General features: G+C 48.0%; 1 protein-coding gene and 1 long non-coding RNA gene across 2 annotated transcripts in view; one reads left to right on the forward strand and one right to left on the reverse strand.

Moving 5' to 3' along the window:
- Positions 1–21547, reverse strand: part of LOC122365224 (cGMP-specific 3',5'-cyclic phosphodiesterase-like) — a gene marked incomplete at its 3' end in the record, with an annotated part of 67431 nt that overhangs the window by 44463 nt on the left and 1421 nt on the right. The window contains exons 2-10 of the mRNA XM_043336228.1: positions 17641–18231; positions 6271–6380; positions 5644–5805; positions 4973–5062; positions 4559–4699; positions 4129–4239; positions 2194–2328; positions 1515–1667; positions 890–992 (exon numbers count right to left, since the gene is read on the reverse strand). Of these exons, the coding sequence (XP_043192163.1) occupies positions 890–992; positions 1515–1667; positions 2194–2328; positions 4129–4239; positions 4559–4699; positions 4973–5062; positions 5644–5805; positions 6271–6380; positions 17641–18190 (1555 nt within the window). The remainder of the gene's footprint in view (positions 1–889; positions 993–1514; positions 1668–2193; positions 2329–4128; positions 4240–4558; positions 4700–4972; positions 5063–5643; positions 5806–6270; positions 6381–17640; positions 18232–21547) is intronic.
- LOC122365223 lies at positions 15445–16230 on the forward strand. Its single transcript, XR_006253703.1, has 2 exons — positions 15445–15570; positions 16073–16230. It is a non-coding gene; the product is annotated as an uncharacterized LOC122365223 (long non-coding RNA).

A 21547-nucleotide genomic window follows, 5' to 3' on the forward strand; every position in this document is an offset into this window, starting at 1 on the left:
GGAAAATCCAATCTGAGGCTCCAATCCATGCAATATTTCTATGAAAGATTGATTGCTTCAGCCTGCGACCCGCAGCGCTTCTCGAGAGTCGCTCAAGCAGTTCCATGCCAAGATTCATCGTTTTGAGTTTTCTATGTTATGAACAGAAGCCATTCATGAATTACGGTGAAATCAAGGCATGACATAAGATTTCTACAGCAAGGTACCGTCGTAATCACAGACTGTTTGTACTAAGTGCAATCCTTATTAGGGCTGACACCGGGATTTGACCTAATTAGCCAATGGGCTATCCACTAACCAAGAAGCCTGGAACTCTAGACCGGGCATTTTTGTCTTTTCATAAAGCACGCCGGGCATATCTGAAATATAGCCCGATTGAGAGCCTTACACAATAGGGTTCGCACAAATCTTCCACCTCTATCTCTATCTTCCACCTCTATCACCACCTCGATCTATCTTCCAACTCTATCTTTGTCCTTCATCTAATTGCTCTGTGCTGTTTGGGAACCACAGATCTAAAGAGCTGGAACCTGCGTGGGTGTAAAAGTTATTCTAAACCCATCGAAACATTTCGATCTCCTGCACATTCATCGATAAATTGAGTTATGAAAGCTCCAGTTTTCAAAACATCTAATTATTTAATGGACTGCTTTACCAATCGCTTTTACTCGTATTGCTATTCAGAATCATAGCTGTAGTTTCTGAAGCTTAGAAAAGGCTTCTCTGTTACAAATTCAATTATAACAATATCGTTTGGCCAATCTCTAACTTTGTTTCCTACAAGCTCATAGCTCCCTGAAAGGTACAGCCTGAGCATCGATCGCTGGCTGCTCAGACAAAGTAATGTTCTCAACTAATTTCAACTAAGGAGACTGATGTCTGTACTCACAGGCGTTCTCGTACATCTGGCTGTTGTGGATGCCGAGGCCACAGAACACGCCGAACGTCTCCACCGCTCGGATGTCCTGGTCCGTGAAACAGTAGCCGTTTTCCTGAAAAAAGAACAAATTAAAATGGACTCTGGAACTTAACCACATCAGCGAATTTTCTGAGATACCTATCGTGTGCAGAACGAAAAGGTCTCTCAATCTCCTTCACTCTCTCCCTCTTCCTCTTCTCTCTCTCTCTCTCTCTCTCTCTCTCTCTCTCTCTCTCTCTCTCTCTCTCTCTCTCTCTCTCTCTCTCTCTCTCTCTCTCTCTCTCTCTCTCTCTCTCTCTCTCTCTCTCTCTCTCTCTCTCTCTCTCTCTCTCTCTCTCTCTCTCTCTCTCTCTCTCTCTCTCTCTCTCTCTCTCTCTCTCTCTCTCTCTCCTCTCTCTCTCTCTCTCTCTCTCTCTCTCTCTCTCTCTCTCTCTCTCTCTCTCCTACGATTAGATATACTAGACCGCGTTAATTTCAACAACCCCCATCGATTGAAATTCCTGCCTCATTCTGACCCGCTCCACCTCTAAGTTCGCCCCTTCACCCCGACGCCCCAGGTCCTCTTTCCTTCCCGCACACTCCACCCTGCACCCACCTTGTTGATGAAGTGTGCCACTCCGATGATGGTGTGACTCTGGTTGTGGATCGGGATGGTGAGCACGGAGCGCATCTTGGAGCTCCTGTCGTCGTGGTGCCACCGAATGCCCACCGTCTCGCCGTCCTCATCACCGTCCGAGGTGGCCATGGTCTGCGAGCCAAACGGAGTGTGAATTCGGCGTCACTCAGCCGAATGGCGTCTCGCCGGGGTCGCGGATAAATGGAGAGGGGACGGGAAATGGGCACTGATATCTGACGGGTCAGGGCTGAGGGTGGCAGCTGGTGCCGAGGAGCCTTCAAATCACTGATGGCCAGCTGCTGATATTGGAGGCCTTTGTTTGAATGATGCTGAAGATATGAGATAAGCGGTGACAGTTTGGCCAATATGAATCTACGATGCACAGCAATGTCATGAGTTCAACCATAAGGAAGTTCTGAACCCTAGAATACTTGGAGGGTAGCTTATATTATTTACGGTTTGCAATGAGGTGTCAGATGAATAATATATAAGCCAAAATTATCAAAACAGATTACATGATGTGCCACCCAGAGATACTTCTGTGTAGGTATGAGCAAACCACATCGTCCCTAGTACCTCGTCTGCAATACAATCACTTTACCTCCGCGCCCCCCCCCCCCCCCACCGAACAACCCCACCATACCCCTTACCGACCCACCTCTCCAGTCTCGAGCACACGGAGCGCCACATCATGTAGAGGCAGCTGCCGGAATTCGACTTCAGGCAGCGAGCGAACGTTCTGTTCACCCCCGGAGTCTGTGGTGAGGCTGAAACACTGGACGAATGTGGCCGCCTGCAACCGGCAGACAGCGACAGGTGAGAGAGGTGTGTGGGGAGCGGGAGAGAGAGAATGAGAGGGGAGAGAGAGAGAGAGAGAGAGAGAGAGAGAGAGAGAGAGAGAGGAGAGAGAGAGAGAGAGAGAGAGAGAGAGAGAGAGAGAGAGAGAGAGAGAGAGAGGAGAGAGAGAGAGAGAGAGAGAGAATGGCTACGATGGTAAAATGGTGTTTGCTAATCTGAGAATACGAGCAGAAATGTGGATTAGCAAAAGATATGTTAGCCGGTACACAATTTCTTCATTATTATTTCTTGCGAAGCATGAGGCGTTAAGGGCCAAGGGAACAGCACAATTTATTACCCTCGCGACATCATTAAATGTTCTCAAGCACCTTAACCCTATTCCTGGCGGGGGGGGGCCTCAGGAGCCCCCCCCCCCCCTGAGGTTTTTTGGTTATTTCTCCCAAACGCGTTGAGCTAGGAAGCTCAAATTTTCTGACTTTTCCTAAAAGGCTTCTACGCAACATGTCTGAAAATTTTGAGTTGATCTGACCTCAGGTCAGGTCACCAGAGGCGGTTTGGTGACCCTACCTCAGAAAAGTTTGCAATCACGCTAGAGCTAGAGTTTTTGACCGATCAATTTCTTCTCTTCAGGGTTTAGTTAGGGTACCAGTATGTGCAATTTGTATATCTCGGAATTTTGATATCGGTGACCTAAGGTCAGGTCAATTTCGCGACCTCCCCATTATAAGTCAATGGGGGAAAAATCAACTCCCTGTTTTTACCACTAAAACGGGTCGGAATGGCCCCATATACCATACATGACTTCATATACGATCAACCTTCACTACCTTGAGGTCTGTTTTGCTGTTGGGCAGCTGTGAGGTCATGTGACGTCATCAAAGGTCACCAAAGGTTTTTGGCCAATAACTCCGTACAGGAACAAGATACAGACGCGTGGATGGTCTCATTGTGTTCAGCTCGTCAAGACGCATCGAATGATATACATGATGACCTCGAGGTCACGTGACCTGAGGTCAACCTTTGACCTTGACCTTTCGAGGTCAACATATATATCATTCGATGCGGATTGACGAGAGGATCACGATGATGCCCTTAGTTTGTTCCTATCTTGACTAATTCGAAAGTTATTCGAGAAAAACTCTCTCCATATCTAGCGCCGCCATTTTGACTTTTTCAACCCCTGTGACGTCATCTTTGACCTGACCTGAAAATGACCTTTGTAAAAATTGTAGATTTTGGCCGTGCGTATCCGATGCCGTTTACCGCTTGTCGCTATCTTGCTTCGTTCTCGAGATCTCAGGGGGGGGCCGAATCGGCCCCCCCCCCCGCCAGTTTCTTGTCCCGGCGGAGCCCGCCAGGAATAGGGTTAATGACCATTAAGTTAGCGATTCAAGTGAAATTAACACGCTCCCGGGGGGCCTTAGCTAAGCGTGGCAGCCTGAATACCGGACCGACGGCAGAGTACAGGGTCCCGGGTCGGGCGTCGGGTCGACACCGAACGACATGTCGCGTCGACTGACACAGCATCAAACCGGTGGTAAATAGTGCGCCTGACAGACTTTCGGGACGTCGGAAGAAGACCTCAAAACGGTGCCGGACAGGATGACAGACCAGACCCAGTTGGGTTGCATGATAGTTTATCCGACAGTGGACTGTCTATTGTCTAAGGGGCAATGTCAGACTGGTTGTGAGCAGGTTGCTGGACAGACAAGCTGACAGCTGCCAGGACAAGCTGTCGGACAGGGTACTGGACACGTATTTGGAGAGGGTTCACACTGACTGCCGACGCTCCCACCTGTTCCGTGGTGCCGCTCTCCCGTGAGGTGGTGCGGGTCACGGGCAGAGAGCTGGACAGCTGGTCCGAGGAGCGCACCGGCGGCAGGCCAAACTCCGAGCCCGTCGCCGTCTGACGGCCACAGCACACATAAAACGGTAAGGTAGGAGACAAAAGTCGTTGAATACATAATCCAGTCCAACAACATCTAGTCGAATACATAGCATACAAATCAACGTCGAATGCATAGCAGTCCAACAACGCCGAGAGTTGCATGAATAGTATTTCACTCTGACATTTGCAATGCGTTTGTTCTGTTTAATTATGCCTTGATGATGTTTTCTTCATAAGGTGTTTGTAACTGTACGGCGCTCGTTAGAGTTGATTTACATTTTAATTAGGCTCAGACGGGGCTCACTGGGGACGGAACACAGGGAGGAGAGCAGCTCACCGAGTCGTGGTGGTCGTCCCGCAGGAAAACAACCGCCTGCTCGCAGTGTAGCAGGTCCGTGGCTTCACGCATTATCTTCTTCACCAGGTTCTCCAGACTGTATTGCTCTACGAAAATCCCTCGCGCTAGATTTAGAAGAATCTGAGAAAAGTTGCAACTTTATGAGGTAAGAAAGTTTTAATTTGTAGGTCATCAATCACCCACGGGCCACGGCCACTTCTCTTGTGAGAATGAACTATTGTAATTGAAGACAGCGTCTTCAGCGTGTTCTAAGTTTTGTTCTGCGGCAATGGCTCCCCGCCGAGTCCGATTTCATTTAATTTAAAAAAGAGCTTCTTTAGAAACGTTCTAAATAGGTGCAGGCTAGAAAGCAGCAGTGTCAGCGGTGCAGTCTTTCTCAAACATTTAACTCACCTGGTTCTTCTTAAATTCTGATATAGACAGGTCGAAAAGTTGGGCGTTCTGAAGTCCTATTCCACAAAACACCAAGTATTTCTGGAATATCTGGAAAGGAAGGAATTACATGAAAGAATGGTATTCTGATCAATTATAAACATGAACATTATCCATAATCTAGCCGCAGGTCTTGAACAATCTGTCAGCAGAAATGATTTCAACTTAATTTGCATTTATCTTTCCATGTGTACTCAGACATTCTTATTTCGACATATCGAACGACGAACAAACATATAAGTCCGATGGCTTTGTGATAAGTCACTCGGAATTCCTGGCACGCAGTAAACGTAGCGCACTAGCCTTCACGCCGGTAAAGTTTCCTGCCCAGTTTGGCAACAACAACGGAAAGTTTGTGCTTGACCAAACCACAAACTTTTGCATGTTGTTCCCATATTGAGCTGAGAAATTGGCTGATGATGGGCTCAGTCGCGCAAGCCATGTCTTTTTGTTATGATTTCCAAATTACTAATTGCATAGCCTTCGAGGCCCTTCATCCTCGACTTCGTCGGACGTCGAGATAAGAATACCCACCAAGCAGTAAACCGAAGCTGCATTTCCCACTAAATTATCTCTGCACTAATTGTAGCAAATTCAGTATCAAGCGATGAGATAAGAGGTCGGCTCCCCACCTGCACGTCGGCCTCGGTGAAGGCCGAGCACTCGGCTCCTTGCTTGTTGATGATTTGCGCCACCCCGATCACCTCGTCAGCATGGTTGCAGATGGGCATACAGAGCAGCGAGCCCGTCTTGTAGCCGGTCATCTCGTCCACCTCGGGGCTGAAGTGCGGGTCCTGGGGGGGGGGGGGTTGCGGGGAGATATGTACTGGGGGTCGTGAGGAGTAGTGGAGGACACCAAGGGGCGTTGTCACCATTCATACATATAGGGACTGAAGCTTGAGTTTTGTGGAACGCATAGGGGGCAGGTCTCCTGGGGTACACGGTCATCGTATGTACACACGAGTACATACATACAATGATTGTCTGAGGAATATGTACTGTAATACGGTGGAACACCGATGTCGATACTGTGTCGATTTTTTTTTTTACAAAACGGTTTTTGCGGCGCAAAAGAGTTAGCATAGTGGGGTTACCTCGGATAGTAAATTCCCCTATTTCGCGAGCCCTACGTAGGAGCCCTAAAATGCATATATACAAAGCCTATTGTGCTTGCAATGAGTAATAAATTTATCAGACGAAGATCAGCGGCACGCTCGTGTCAAGTACCTAAGTATCAATCAGCCACCGTGATAACTGACCAGATAAGCATCAGCCAGGTTGACGATCTCCTTTGTTTGCGCCACGTAGCCGGCAATGCCCAGTCCGAACGGAATTCGGATCTCTCCGGCTGCCTTCAACTGCATATTTCCTGCCGAAAAAAAACGACAGAAAACGATGATTAAAAAATACCGCAACACCAATGACAAATGGTGACAAGTGGTTAAAACTTAATTAAAAGGCGCAACACAAAAACACAATATCATCCAGTTTCGATTTTTATTTCATCTCCTACCGCGACCAAATATGTACGCATATAATTTTGAAATATGATCAATATGCAGTTTCAATTACGTTGCTTCGTTCACCAGGCTACAGCGGAAATCCGGTGTGAATTCGACCAGTGAGAAAACAAGAAACACCGGCAGACTGGCTGTCTGCCGTCACCTGCAGGTGACGTTCGGTCGCTTAGCGGAACAGGGGACGGTTGGGCTTCCAAATTAAAACAAGAAGGTTCGGTTGCTGTTTTTCACTGGCGGTCGCAGCCGCTAGTAAAAGGGGGGGGGGGGGGCAAACTCACACTCGCGGGACATAACATTTATCCGTCACCGGAGGGGGGGGGGGGTGATCGGCTAATTTTTACGTCCAAGAGGCGCCGCGCAGTCGGCACTAATTATGCTTCATCCATGCCATTCTTGCGTGGAATCTTTAAGCACAATTTAAGGCAAAATCACCAGTTCCATTTCCCGTCCCACGGTGTTTCCACCGGTCGGGCCACTGCACCATGGCGACGGATCGGTGTAGCATATACATGGGTGACTGGACGAATGATCACATTCAATTTATCAATGTAATTACCACCCATATGTTTGGCAGTGGTCATCGGGACTTCGAATGCCTTGTCCTTCACCTGCCCAACTGTGCCGCAAACCCAGCTGATCGGATCCCTCTATCCCTAATCCGAGCAGTGAAGAAGCATCTCGTGCATCATGGTCTATACAATGAACAGAATCATCAAGCCTCTAAATTAAAAAGCATCTTCCATCAGATGTATTTGTATGCAAGGTGGATCTACATCTCTCCCAGGTGGACGTCATCTCAAGATCCCTATCAGGTGGATCACATCTCCCTCAGGCGGATCTTGAGATCTCTATCAGGATCTCATCACTATCTGGATCCCTCCCTATAGCTATCTCAGGATCTCTTCAACGACTCTCAGGTTCCCCTGTATCACCAGCTCTACTACCGACAGCATTACAGCAGCAAATAGCTCTGTTCTTCTACAACCAGCTGAACGACCGTGGACCGCTGTTTGCTGAACCGCAAGATGCAGCTTGTTTTATTCCTTCTTTCTTCTTTTCTCTAAATCCCCTCGCTACAAATGGCTGGCATGAGACCCTCTTCGGCAGTGGCGGGTGGACCCTGCCAAATGAGCGTGGCTCTACGACACTAAAGAAAGACCTCATGGGTTGGTGCGGTGCACCTCAGAAGCCCGGTGGTGACGTCGCATGCCGGCTTGGTTTCTTAAAGGTAGTGTGCCAGCTTTCTTGGACCATATGGAGTTAATGACCCGGATAAGGAGAACCGGATTTTTAGAACTTATCCATACCTTCAAAACTTATGGAAACGTCTTAAATTCTTCAAATTTTGAGTACCCCAGTGCGAAATTCGCCCCGACGGGTTGTCGGTCGTACCCCAACCACATTTCACACCACTATGAACAATAAATGCACACACTAAAATCGCTATTACCGATAGGCTCATCCAATCAAGTTTCGATAAACCCGTTCATCATCATCTCCTGCGGTTTCGAACACGCCTGTTAGGTGGCTTCTGATGCTCGTCGAGGTCGGAATTTCCAAATACGCGTGGTGCGTCGGGCCGCGCGCTCTGACTTCGGCCAAGAAAAATGCGTCAGCTGATCATTGTCATTTCTGCCACTTGCGAGTGGTGTAATGGGGTCATAACTTAAGAGACGGCTGTTTCATATCAATTATTTTACATAAAATCATATTTCAAACCACAAATTAATGTTCGACAGCCAAATTTAAGAAACAATACCAATACAGGCTTACAGTACTCGAACAACAATACCAATACAGGCTCGACATTGTGTTGTCTACGATTAGACAGCTGATAACTCATTCCCGTACGTCGTATGGTCGTAACACTATAATGACCTTTGCTTATTGTCACAAGTGCGCCGCATTCGCGATTGTTGCCCGACGCCTGTTTGCAGGTGAGCCCACTACAGTTGTTATACATATCTAAAAACCGATAAACTTTTAGGCGAAAAAGGCACTATTCCAGGCCCATTTTTGATTTTTTTGCGATATTAGGTAAAAACAGAAGCTTCTTATCCTAGGAAAAATAAAACGGGAAATCTTTCAAAGGTGGCACACTACCTTTAAGGATTAGCGTGGGACCTCCGGGGCTTGCATAGAGTTTGCATGAGCTAGTATGCAATCTCAGAGGCCTGTGTGTAATGTGTACACAGTGGCGGTCGCGTGGGGGGGGGGGGCGCATCAGGGCCATGCCCCCCCCCCAAAGGCCAATAAAGGGGGCCATCATATCATTTGCCCCCCCCCCTCAAACAACCGATGGGCCTCCATAGGTGTATGGGGCCCTGGCCCTTATTCGATCGTCACGAGGCTAAAAAAAAAAAACACTCCAAGCTATTAGAGGGACTATCCCACCTTTAACATGGGGTTTGAGTTGAGATAGCCAAGTTAGCGGCGAGGTTCAGAAACCACTATCTATCTAGGTTGCAACCCCCGCGGCCTCTTGGTGTTGAAGAAATTCGTTCCCTTCATTTGAAAATGGGCCTTGTACAAGGCCCTATCTTCAACATGGAGCGACCGTTAGTGTGACGTCACCTCGTTTAGTCATTCTGATTTAAATGGGTTTGTTCGTTGAAAAATCGCTTAAAACTTGGTCTGAACTTTGTTGTGGTGCCTACAGAGTAAAAAGAATCAGCTTTATGACAGTAATGTGGCCTGGGGAAGGGGGTAATTTTGGGCTGTCAACGTCACATATTTGAAAGTTTGTGTTTGGAATATGGGAAACCTAAGATGTTTAATGAAAAATAAATGCCAGAACCGTGTTCCTGGTCATCCAATCTATAAAGTCGGGCACAATTTAACTGGTTTTAACAACATTTTAGAAGGTGGGATAGTCCCTTTAATATAGCTCCCACACCGGTCTTTGAGCGTCCTACACTGACCTCTGAGAGAACTTCAGTGGCGGTCAAGCGCCCACGTTGGCCACTAAGAGCCCACATCAACCTCTTGGCTCTTAACCCGCGCGGGGCTGGGGTCTCCAGCCGAACGCGCGGGGCTGGTGGGGGGGGGGGGGTAAATTTTACCCCCCCTCCCTGTTATCTCCCGAACTAATGGTCTGATTTGGAAAATTCAAACGCCAATCGAAAGCTCTCATCACGAACTACTAAAAACATGTACTTAATTTAAAGTTTGAGGTCAAGGTCAAGGTCAGGTCAAGGGTACAAATTGTAAGTTTCTACAGTATCGGCCTTGCACCGTAGTTGCCGAAGAATGGAGTCATGGACTGAGACTGATCGCCCAAAACGTGTTCTTAGGCTACCAAGACAATATTCGTTGCATACAATATCATTCAGAGGTCAAGGTCAAGGTCATGTCAGGTCAGGTCAGGTCACCAAAAAACAAAATATAGAAAAGGGCATGTGCGACACATGTTTTGTGGGTCATTTTACTCATAGAATTCAATAGGCACACTCAATAAGTGATATGAACCACCTCTGGATGAATTTCAGGTCGAGGTCAGGTCAAGGTCAGGTCAAGTGAGGTCAAATTTTGAAGTTGGTTGTTAAGGCCTAAAAAGGTGTCTATCTGATGCAGTTTTTCACGGCGAATCGAATGGTGCTATTTTTGTTTCCGTACGAGGTCTAGAACTTCCAAAAAAGTCATTTTTCAAAAAAATTGTGCGTCGTGACGTCATAAAATTTTGAATAACTCCCACATTTTTGAACCGATTCTTCTAAAATTTGGTATGTAGGTGCACATAGACCACTTCTCTGACATATATTCCTGTTTTTTCGATAGACTCAAAATTTTGGATTTTATAATGATTTTCCCAAAAAAGTCAGTTTTTTGAAAAAATTTAGGCCAAAATCCAAAATTTTCAAAAAATCGAGATAGCCATTTGATAGACAAAGTAAAATTACGTATAACCTTTTTGTTACGTCTTGATTCCTTTAAAATGAAGATGTTAGCGGCGTTTGAACTTTTGCCGTTTTGAGGCGAAAATGGCGAACATGACGTCACTAAAACGTCAATTTCTCAACAATTTTCCGACGGATTTCGTTCAAATTTTCAGGGAACGTGTCAAATTGATGTAAGAAAAGGTACTGAAAGTTTGGCGGCGCTGCGCGCCGCCGTTTTTGAGATATCGCAAAAATTCGCGAGGGGGGGGGGGGGGTAAAATTTACCCCCCCCAGCCCCGCGCGGGTTAAGCCCCACATCTGGCCTATGAGGGCCCCTAACCGGCCTCAGGGGCCCCAATCGGCATCTGAGCGTCTCACACCGGTCTCTGGTGGCCTTATTTCTGTCTCTAGTGTCCTAAGACGAACCTTTAGGTGCCAATGAGGGCCCCGCACTGGCTGCTAAAGACCCGATGCCGGCCTCTAAGGGCCTGCATTGGCCTCTGAGGAGGGCCATCTTGGTCTTTAAGGGCCCTCTGCTGGCCTCTGGGGTCCAACGACGGCTCATGCCGGTCTTTTAGAGCCCCACGCTGACATCTGAGGACCCCATGTTGGCCTGTAATGAGTAAGGACCCACATTAGCCTCTGGGAGCCCAAGTCGGTCTCTGATGGTCTCAAACTACTGGCCTTTGCAGTTTGCAGGCCCTGTACTGGTCTCTGAGGGCCCTAATCTGGCCTCTAAGTGAAAACATACATGGGTGGGCTTCTGAAGATCAGAGGGCTTACGCAGACTCCTGTACAGCCTTACGTTGGTCCTGATCGAGATCAATTTACGTCCTGATGGTCCCGCGTAGATTCCCTCATATTTCGACATCGGGACCCCATGAGCCGTTGTGGGTCTTGGGGCTGGCAGAGACTGATGAAATCCTCAGGGCTCAGGGCCAGTCTTTTCAGCATGAGGACTAGGCAGGTTGAGTGAGCCCCAATAGAGCCGTTACGAAGCCCGCAGGAGTCGCGCGCGGCCCTCAGATGCCAATTTTGAAAGCCAGGAACCTTTGGTCTCCAGAGGTCGGTGTACCTACTCTCTCCCGCCGCCACACAACTACATATATGGGTAAATGTCATAGTCTGAAAATGCTCTCTGGGTTTCACATGCTTGTTCAAAGCAAGAGGTAGGCATCTGTACTTTTCCGAATTGTTTTATAGTGGTAAGGTATATCACTGGCCTCCCCATTAAGAAAATTGCCCACTTAATTCGTATTAGCGTTGCTAGTTTTCAGTTGCCCTCGAGAATCATTTGTTCGACTGCCGTAACCGAATTCTACCAAATTCCTATCGGCCTTACTCTAAGATTCATGCGTCATCATTCTCACACCCTTTCTCGCATTACGTTCGCATTTCATGTATTCACCCAAATTTAATTGGTAGCCCCCGAAATTCCCTCCGATAGTGTTAGGCGTCTTACAAACCATGGTCTCCCCGGCGAGATAAATGTCTCTTCCCGAAATCCATTTGCATGCTCCGCTAACCGGCGACAAATATACTTATCGCAGGGCCGTCCAGAATAATTGCACAAATATCCACCCTACTAATTTATGGGATTCACTACACGTCCGATAGACTTATGGTACACATATACGCGATTTACATCCGACTTATCTCTCTATCCGGGAGAGATTACCTATGCCCTCTTCCGGTCCGCGTGTAACACCTCCGTTCACGACCCAGGGACCCCCGTTCATATCCTGGAACTCTCCTCAGGAACTCTCCTTAAACCCTGGGATTTACTTTCAAGGCCTTACGTGTCCTGGAGTACATCGTTACCTCCCCTGAGGCTGTCCAGTACCGATTAAGGTACCTTTACAAAATAAGTATGAGGACTTATTCGGGACACTACGGCTTGCCTTATCCGCCCTTTGGGTGACTCACCCCTGACCCTCGGCTTCTTGCCTTTGGCATAACTTACTCTCCACTGCACTGTGCCAATCTTCCCCTTCCCCCTGCCGTAGAAACCTCTCACTGCCTCGTTACCCAGTATTACCTAAGCGGGAAATCTAACAGTAGCCGGTACCACTGGCGGAAAACGTGCATATGCCCTGCGTACGTGACGGTGTGTCCCTCTTATTATTCCGGTCTGGACGTGTGTTTAGAGAAGTGCATCTGTGTCTCATACAGTCATGCTGGTAAACATTACGCCATAGGAGACGGGCAAACAAGCCGTCTGCGCCTCACAATGCCCTGTGCCAATATTGGTGGAGTAATTATTGGCGCTAACTCGTAAGAACGCGAATAACAGAAACGCCTTATTTATCCAACCTAATCGTAATCTCAAGTCCTAATTGCTGCTGCACGCATGAACCTAATCACTAGTTCTCGTATACACTCCTAGCAGACCTTGAACCGCTCTTGATTTAATCAGATGATCTAGAACCAATTAGTACGCACCGATCTGTCGTCTGGTTGTGATCCACCGTATCATAGTGAATTACTGAATGCTCAACGGAAATGACTCCTTGAAACTCGTTCGATAGCTTCTGATGGGCTACTAGTTACCTATACAAATTATCTTTATAGAGTGCCAGAATATTGTCATAGGGGTCCCTAGCCTTTCATAGAAAATATAATTTAAATCATCCTATTAGCAGTAAACAATGCACATCAAACGAAGTGCAGTCCTAAATATCAAATAGCATGTCATATTTAAAATTATGCATTAACTGTTTACGTTCTTATCCCGTTGCAACTTTCCACGACTAACCATGCTCCTATACAATGACCTTCACCTACCGCACGCGCCCCAATTACGGTTAGCCCACTGCCCTATCCACTCCCGACGCTGCTCTCATGTGCCATCTAGCGGCGCACGGTCCCGCGTCGCGAACGACGATCACCACGGCCGCCGGCCGGCGCCGCGTCGACAGTCGACAGTTGTCAAGGCCGCGCCGCGATGGGCGCGTCATCACTCGCGGTGCAGTACTGGTGTGTGCGGTCTCTTCGGGCCGGGTAGATTCAACGAATGTGTCAGTGAGTGTGAATCTGGTAAAATATCGCTGCAGTATCTCCCTGTTCGACATCTCATCAGCTCCATTCCACGTAAGGTTTTTTTTTAAATTAAACTTCTGTCCCATTTGATCGTTTCCCAACAAAGCTAGTCTTTTCTAGTATTTATTCTACAAAAGCACAACGATCGGTACCTATATTAGTCGCATATTACTTCTAACCACAAACAATTCTACATCTACCTATTACTCGACATTTCGATGACGCAAAGTACAGGACCATCTCAAGTCGCAAAGTGTCAGACCGTCGACCTCAAACCACTACTCTCAACTCTGCACCTAAGTAACAGAAGAAATTCCGCCGTAAGCTCAAGCATTCGTATCTGTCGAAAATCATAACTCATAGCCATATTCGTAGATCGATTGCATGAATCAGTCGCCACCTTAAACCATTACATTCCTTTCAACCGTATTTACCTGTTCAAGAATTGATTTCGACTTCGCAATTAACTCCTACAGCAATATTACCAATGATTTCGCAATGCAAAATGAAACATACAAAAAGCTTTCTAAGACTTTTGTTCGATCTGGAAGGTGGGGCCATGGCCCCCGTGGCCCCCCCCCCCCCCCTGGGACCGCCTATACTGTTTTTTTCAGCAGGCAGCCAGTCTGCCGGTGTTTCTTGTTTTCTTACTGGTCGAATTCACGTGGTCTTTGCGGTTGACCAATGGAAGACAAAGAAATGCCAGCAATGAACTTCCAAAAATGAAAAACCAGCAGCATGCTGGAAAAAACGACAGTAGACAGCGTCCTGCTTAAATTGGGACCCACTCATGGCCCACCCCTAGTGAAAAAATCCTACAGGATTTGTACCAAAATCCTGCACGTCCCTACAGGGTCGTGCAGGGTTGCTGGAGTAGCCGTACAGGATTTCATGCAGGCAAATATGGCTGTACATGGAATCCTACAGGGTGCCCTGCACGACATCCAACAGGGGACCCTGTACTGAATCCTACAAGGAGCCCTGTACGGCATCTGATAGGGAGCCCTATAGGGAATCCTACAGGGCCCTGTAGGGAATCCTTCAGGGAGCCCTGTATGCAATGATACAGGGAGCCCTGTGCGCAGTCATACAGGGAGCCCTGTGCGCAGTCATACAGGGAGCCCTGTACGCAGTCATACAGGGAGCCCTGTACGCAGTCATACAGGGAGCCCTGTACGCAGTCATACAGGGAGCCATGTACGCACCCATGTGAAAAAGTCTTATACGATTTTACCAGAATCTTCACTATCTTGCATGATCTTATAAGATTTTGAAGACAGTCTTGCAAGGCCTAGCAGAGCTTGTACAAGATTGGCCAACATCATACAGATCTTATAAGAATCTGCCTGGCATAGGCAGATTCTTGCGAGAATGCTGATTCTGGTAAGATTGAAGAATCTTACAAGAATGTGTTGATCCCATGGAAGGCTACTCCCGCTAATCGTTTTTCGCACAAATCATAATTAAAGAGCTCGCTTAACTTTCAAGCAAATGCGATCATTTGCTCCACACGGACTACGTGGAGAACAGTTATAAACGATGCACCTGTCAAGTAAAGTATGAGGAGTACCTACCTAGGGAGAAATGCCTCGCCCCGGTGCGTTGATATGTTGGACAATGGACACAATGGACAATGGACAATCTGCAACCTACCGGGATTTATTCATCTCCTCAGGACGGTACTGCTCATTATTAGAACTGGCGGGGACATAAGCATTCGAATGTTGTTGTCAACATTGTCCCGATATATAGGGAATTACGAATTGTGAATTTATCCCTATAAAAGAATCGATTCACTTCATAACTCCCTAATCCCTTCATAACATTATCACGCGTTGCTGTACTGTATTATTCGGGGACTAACTAGTGTGCATTTGTGCGCTGTGGTGATCTTTCAGAGACTGTACCGACTGGAATTTAGCGCCCACTGTCTGTTTTAGAGACCGTACGGTCGGCGGCGGGCGTCCCGATCCTCGCCTGGGGTGGAGAGGGGAGCGCGCGTCCCCCTCCGCCGCATTCCGTCCGTCCCATTCACTGCTCGCTCGCGGTGTGCGGAGAGCCGACGGAAGTGTCGAGTGTGTGCCGTGCGGTGTCGTCTGCCGTCTCTTCTTCCGACCTGAAGGTAAGTTTCTGCCATGCTGTATTGCTGTGTAACAATACGAAAATTGTTCTCAATATTGGCAGCATTACAGACAAAAAAAATGGCGCCGAAACGTTCACTCAAAAATAGCTGATCGAAAAAGATAGCTGAAAAAATAGACATTTAAATGTCTACTATCAGATACCAGAGCGCATTAGTAGCGTCGACGCTACTACATAGTAGCACACAACATTAATTCAATATTATAAATTGGTTGTATCCAGGTTGATTGTCAACATTGAGGATCAACCGTTTTTCGACATCGATCCAGCATTTATTTCACGTTGAATTTGCGTTGTATTTGGTTGATAGGAGATTGATAGGTATGCAAAAGTGTGATACAACATCAAAATAATGTTGTATGTCGATCACTTTGTATCGCGTTGTATGTATCACTTATATGCCGATTAGTTACTTTCGACGGCAGGGGTCCCTTCAATCAATATATTATCATTGTAACATGTGAATATCCACCTTGTTACAGGAACGCAGGATGCGAGGATCGTCGGGCGACACCACCACTCGAGATTCGTAGATAGATGGACGGAGCGGCAGCCGCGACGCGACGACGTGTGTCGTAATGTGACGGGATGTGACCCGGAAATGGCTGTGTATTTATCCCAGAAATACATTTATTCCGAATATTGACTTTGTCGGTAACGCGGAAACTCGTGGGTCTTTTTAGCATTCCTGGTCAATCGGCTCAACAGCACAATAACAATTGATGCGGAATACTTATAGAATGGCGAGTGTGGTGCCCTGTACGAGATCCTTTACGATACCCTGTGCGACACCGTGCACGGCACCCTGTACCACACCGTGCACGGTACCCTGTACGACACCGTGCACGGTACCCTGTACGACACCGTGCACGGCATCCTGTACGACACCGTGCACGGTATCATGTACGACACCGTGCACGGCACCCTGTACGACACCGTGCACGGCACCCTGTACGACACCGTGCACGGTACCCTGTACGACACCGTACACGGTACCCTGTACGACACCGTACACGGTACCCTGTACGACACCGTGCACGGCACCCTGTACGACACCGTGCACGGCACCCTGTACGATACCGTGCACGGCACCCTGTACGAAACCGTGCACGGCACCCTGTACGACACCGTGTACGACACCGTGTACGGTACCCTGTACGACACCGTGCACGGTACCCTGTACGATACCCTGTAGGAACCCTGGTAACAATTTCGTCAAAAATCCTGTAGGGTCAACCATACAGGGCTACCCTGTAAGATTTTTTCACTAGGGACGGTGGCATGAGACCGCTGTGACGGGCATGGCCCGCTTCATGTCTCCTGAACAAGTCAAAGTGCAATGTCACACAAAGGTCAGCACTTTGACGCCGACTGTTCAATTTCGCTTGGGATACCATGTTCACGTTCAGCATCAACATAAAATTCCCAGGATACGTGACACATTTGACATTCGCCGAAGGCCGGGCTGCGACGGCAGCTTTAATGACATTGCATGTGCCCAGTCTACTGGCATTAATGAATTGGTGCTGGCAAATGCTGCAATATCGACAAATTATGAATTAGACTCGACAATGTAATAGAATCAACATGTAATTGACTTTGAGTATGCTCACTAAACTGAATTGTTCCAGGAACTCTGTCATAAGTCAGAGTACATTTGGCTTGCAGTTGGTCAATATTCAATTCCACTGCAAATTCTTAACATTTAGAAAGCTATTAGAAACTCATCAGTTAGTGGCATTTGAAATGTGAATCATACGTTTTCTCGAACTTTTCTATTGAAATTATTATATATATTTGACGGACTCCGTTGCGTTAGCCGTTAGGTACCTACTCTGATTTTGCATGACCTCTAGCAAACAAAGATGTGCCTCCATCTTTGGTGAATAGAGCGAGCACCTCCGTCCTCACTCTATTCACCTCCGTCCTCTCCCAACTCACCTCCGTCCTCTCCCAACTCACCTCCGTTATCTCCCAACTCACCTCCGTTCTCTCCCAACTCACCTCCGTCCCCACTCAACTCACCTCCGTCCTCACTCTATTCACCCACCTGCGCCCTCCTCGTCACCCATGACATCGAAGACGTTGGCCACCAGGTAGCGATGCCCTCGCGAGCCCTTGGCCAGGAACAGGCTGCCGCGGTCGGCGTGCGTCAGCACCCCCACGTTCTTCATGATCTTCCGACAGAGCAGGTGGATGTCGAACTCGTTGGCGATATCCCTGATGAGCTCAATCATGAGCTCGTTCTCGTCGAGCGCCGCCGAGCTGGGTGTCACAGAGCTGGTGACGGGTGTCGGGGAGCCGCGCCGCTGCTCCAGCAGGTCACGGAACAGGTCGTCCGTGATTGAGTTCCGACTGCGCAGCACCACCGGCGGCGCGACGGTGCCCAGCGCGCTGCCGCCGCGCTGTCGCAGCCACTGCTGCACGAACTGGGGACGCTCCGTGAGGAACGCCGTCACCGCCTCGTCAGAGAGCGCGGCCGCCTGCTGCTGGTGGTCCGGCGGAGGGGTCTGGTCCGATACCGGCTCCCGCATCTCTGCTAGGTCCGCAGGGCAGCCCTTCAGGTCCGTCGGCTGGCTCTCCGGTGCCTCAGAGGACATGGTGTGGCCGGACCAACGTCAGTTCATGGTGACAGGCGGGCCTGAAAACACAACACATCGTTTAATTTTAGTGTAAAAAAGGGAGCTATATGACATATGTGCTGAATGAATGCAATACTGGATCTAGAATAACGTCTTATCTGAAATATCAACCGTTGGCCTACCTACATGTGCCTATTTCGTCAGGTTCTATTGCGTATATCAGTCTAACAACTTACATTATCACTCACAGGATTTTCAGTAATTCACTCATGTTTATAGCTGAGAGAAACATAACTAATCACTCAGCCATGACTGACTGGAGCAAAACAAAACTAATCCATTTTGCTTATAGCAGCTATCTGTCGTGCGGAGACACATTTGCGTCGAGTAGCCCCCAGGGACCGAATAAAGTGCTCCGCGGGGGTCGCTCTGCCAGCCGGCGACACTGACGTCCAATCGCCAAAGAGCAGTTCCTCGTCTCCGCCGTGTCCGTAGGGAGTATTCTTCATCGTGTGTGTGCCTGAGAGGAGGCGGCGTGCAGCGGTCTGACGCTATCCGGGTCCACAGTCGCCGGAGAAGGAACCCAACCGCTGCGTCAGGGTAGTAAGTCCAAATGCTGGGGAAGCGAGTCCAGTCGCTAGGACAGCAAGTTCATTCGCTGGGACAGTGAGTGAGTCGTGCTACTAAGGCAACGAGTCCGGCCGCTAGAACATCGAGCCTAGTCCAGCCGCTGAGGCTGTCCAGCTGCCCGTCGGGTCGGCCTCGGCTGTCTGTGCAGGCGTTTGGTTTCAGATCTCCGCCAAAGCCTGCCTCTGTCACTACGCTGCCGATCGGGCTCGGCAGATGGAGATTATTGCTGAAATCGGTCAGAGTTACTGACTGACGAGACGAGCTGAGGTCTGGGACAGAGCCGTTTAGCGCAGCAGAGCTGTATTGATTGTCGGATTGACGGCAATAATGTGCGGACTGATCGTGTCCAGAGATGTGGAAACAAGAAAGCAGCATCTTACAGCTACTTACAGCTACAGCTCAGCTAGCTAGCTAGTTAGCTTCAGCAGCTGCCGAAAAACATTTATTGCACCTTTTCCGCCAGCCCCAGTTTCAACAGAGCGTGCTGTGTTACTAAATATTTGTATGTTCATCTCAGCTCCTTTGTTATGATCAAGTCGTTCATCATCAATCAACTATGTCAAAACATTTGGAAAATGGAAGGAAATATAAAATTAGAGCTTTACTGCACGCTTGCCTGATTTTTAAGGTATAATTTCAAAACGTCTAAATCGATAACCATGCCGCATGACTGGATAACAATTTCACTCATATAAAGTCAAGATAAGCATGAGTTTTAACCCTCGCCGGACCTATTGGTTTTCTACATACGCGCCGGCCGAGGGGGGGGGGGCGGGTACGACCCCCCCCTCGCCGTTTCGCCCCTGGTGGAGCTAGCGCGTCGCGGAAAAAACGAGCGTGTGCGCCGTTACGAGACGCAGAGATTGGTACCCGATTTTAAGGTCCTAGGTCAACCGGTGACCTCTGAGGTCAGGTCAAGTGCCCCAAGGTACGGTTCAGTTTTTGGTGAATAACTTCGCAAAAAACGGCCGCAGAGCGCCGATTTTGGCAGCATCGTGTTCGTCTCGCTCAGGCGCGTCGAATGGTATACTTTTTGTCCGGGTCAGGTCAACTTGGGGTGTTGACCTCAGGTCAAGGTCAGGTCAGCACCCCCAGGTCACGAAGTTGGTCGAAAGAGGTCATGTCGCATATCATTCGATTCGGCAGGTCTTCCTGAGTCCATTGGTGGCTTTTCCGACTCGCTAGCTCAATTTGATCAAGAGTTATTGACGAAAAACTAATATGACCTTGATGACGTCATAAATGACGTCACGCAAGGTCAACATTGCAAAAGTGACGCATCTAACCTTGCAAGGAGTGCATAAAATCACGATTCGGTGTGCTTGAGATAGTTGGAGATCGTTCCCGGCGCCAGAATAGCAGTTTTCATTTTTCCCCATTGACTTATAATGGTGAGGTCACGAAAATGACCTGACCTCTTATGACCTTTAGGAAAAATCCGAGATATACAAGTTGTGGGACTCATAATGGATACTAGATCCTGCAAGTTTCATTTCCCTGTGACATCTCCTCTGGCAGTGAGGGCGTTGCGAAGTTGCGACATCTGAAGACCGTGCAGAGGTTCACTTATGACGTCATAGGTCAGTGACCTGACCTGACCCAAAAATGCGGTTGGTGTCAAAAGATGCGGCTTGGATCAAAGGTCAGGTATGCCAAGTTTCAGCTCTCTATCGCCAGCGTGTTCGGAGCTATCGCGAAAAAACCCTATGGGGGGGCGGCACCCGCCCCCCCCCCTCGGCCGGCGAGGGTTAAATTTGGCAGGCACTGCAAGCTACTAGCAACTGAAGAGTCGCTGATCAATTTGGCAACATATTCACAATCATATTCATATTCAAAAACAACTAAGTGTCTTCGGTCTGCTTAGAATTGTTTGCCAACAATTTTGACAATCGACTTTGACGTTACGAACGCAATGAGCGTAAAATCCACGAGTGGCACGTTCAAACCTTGAAGCAAGCAACAAAGTTAAATCAGGCCAAAGTTTGCGGACTATTTATATTCCTTCAAATACGATTTTGACAATATGAATTATCATTCTTAGCATAACTTGTAACAAAATTAATCGCGACGCGCCCCACAAGTGCGTCGGGCCAAATAAACGTAAAGGTCATTAGAACTGGAAAAGTAAGAAGATTTGACCTGCATTGAAAACGCCTACTTGTGGGGCGTCCGCGCTCAGTTTTGTTTAAAGGTGTGCTAAGAATAATAATTCATATCGGTAAAATAATGTTTGAAGAAACATATTAAGTCCACAAAACATTATTCTTGGCTTTAGATTCCCCCTTCCCCTTGGGAACACCTACTTGCGGGGCGTGCCGCGCTTAAATTTGTTTTAAGATATGCTTAAAATAATAATTCATACCTACTGTAAAATCATTTTTGAAGGAGCATTAACAGTCCGCACACATGACCCCTAAGCTTTGACTTGAGATAACTCTGTTATCTGGCCGTGCCGCGCTTAGAGTTTACGCTCATTGCTTTTTGTTTCAACGTCAACGTCAAATTATATTGTTTAAATTGTTTGCCAGCAGTCCTAAGTGGTCCGTAGACGCCCAATTATTTTTGAATGTGAATAAGTGAATCTGAATCTGTTGCCAAATTGATCAATGCACTGACAGACAATGCTGTGTGCCTTTTTTGTCTACATTTGCGTTCCGTCTAGTCTGATGGATCCGACGAGAATGCAAAAGGCGATTATCCACGGGGTCGCTGCATATACGCCCCTAATTGCCGTTCACGTGGCCC

The sequence above is a fragment of the Amphibalanus amphitrite genome, unplaced genomic scaffold (assembly GCF_019059575.1).
Source record: "Amphibalanus amphitrite isolate SeventyFive unplaced genomic scaffold, NRLGWU_Aamphi_draft 000723F_arrow, whole genome shotgun sequence".
NCBI lineage: Eukaryota > Metazoa > Arthropoda > Thecostraca > Balanomorpha > Balanidae > Amphibalanus > Amphibalanus amphitrite.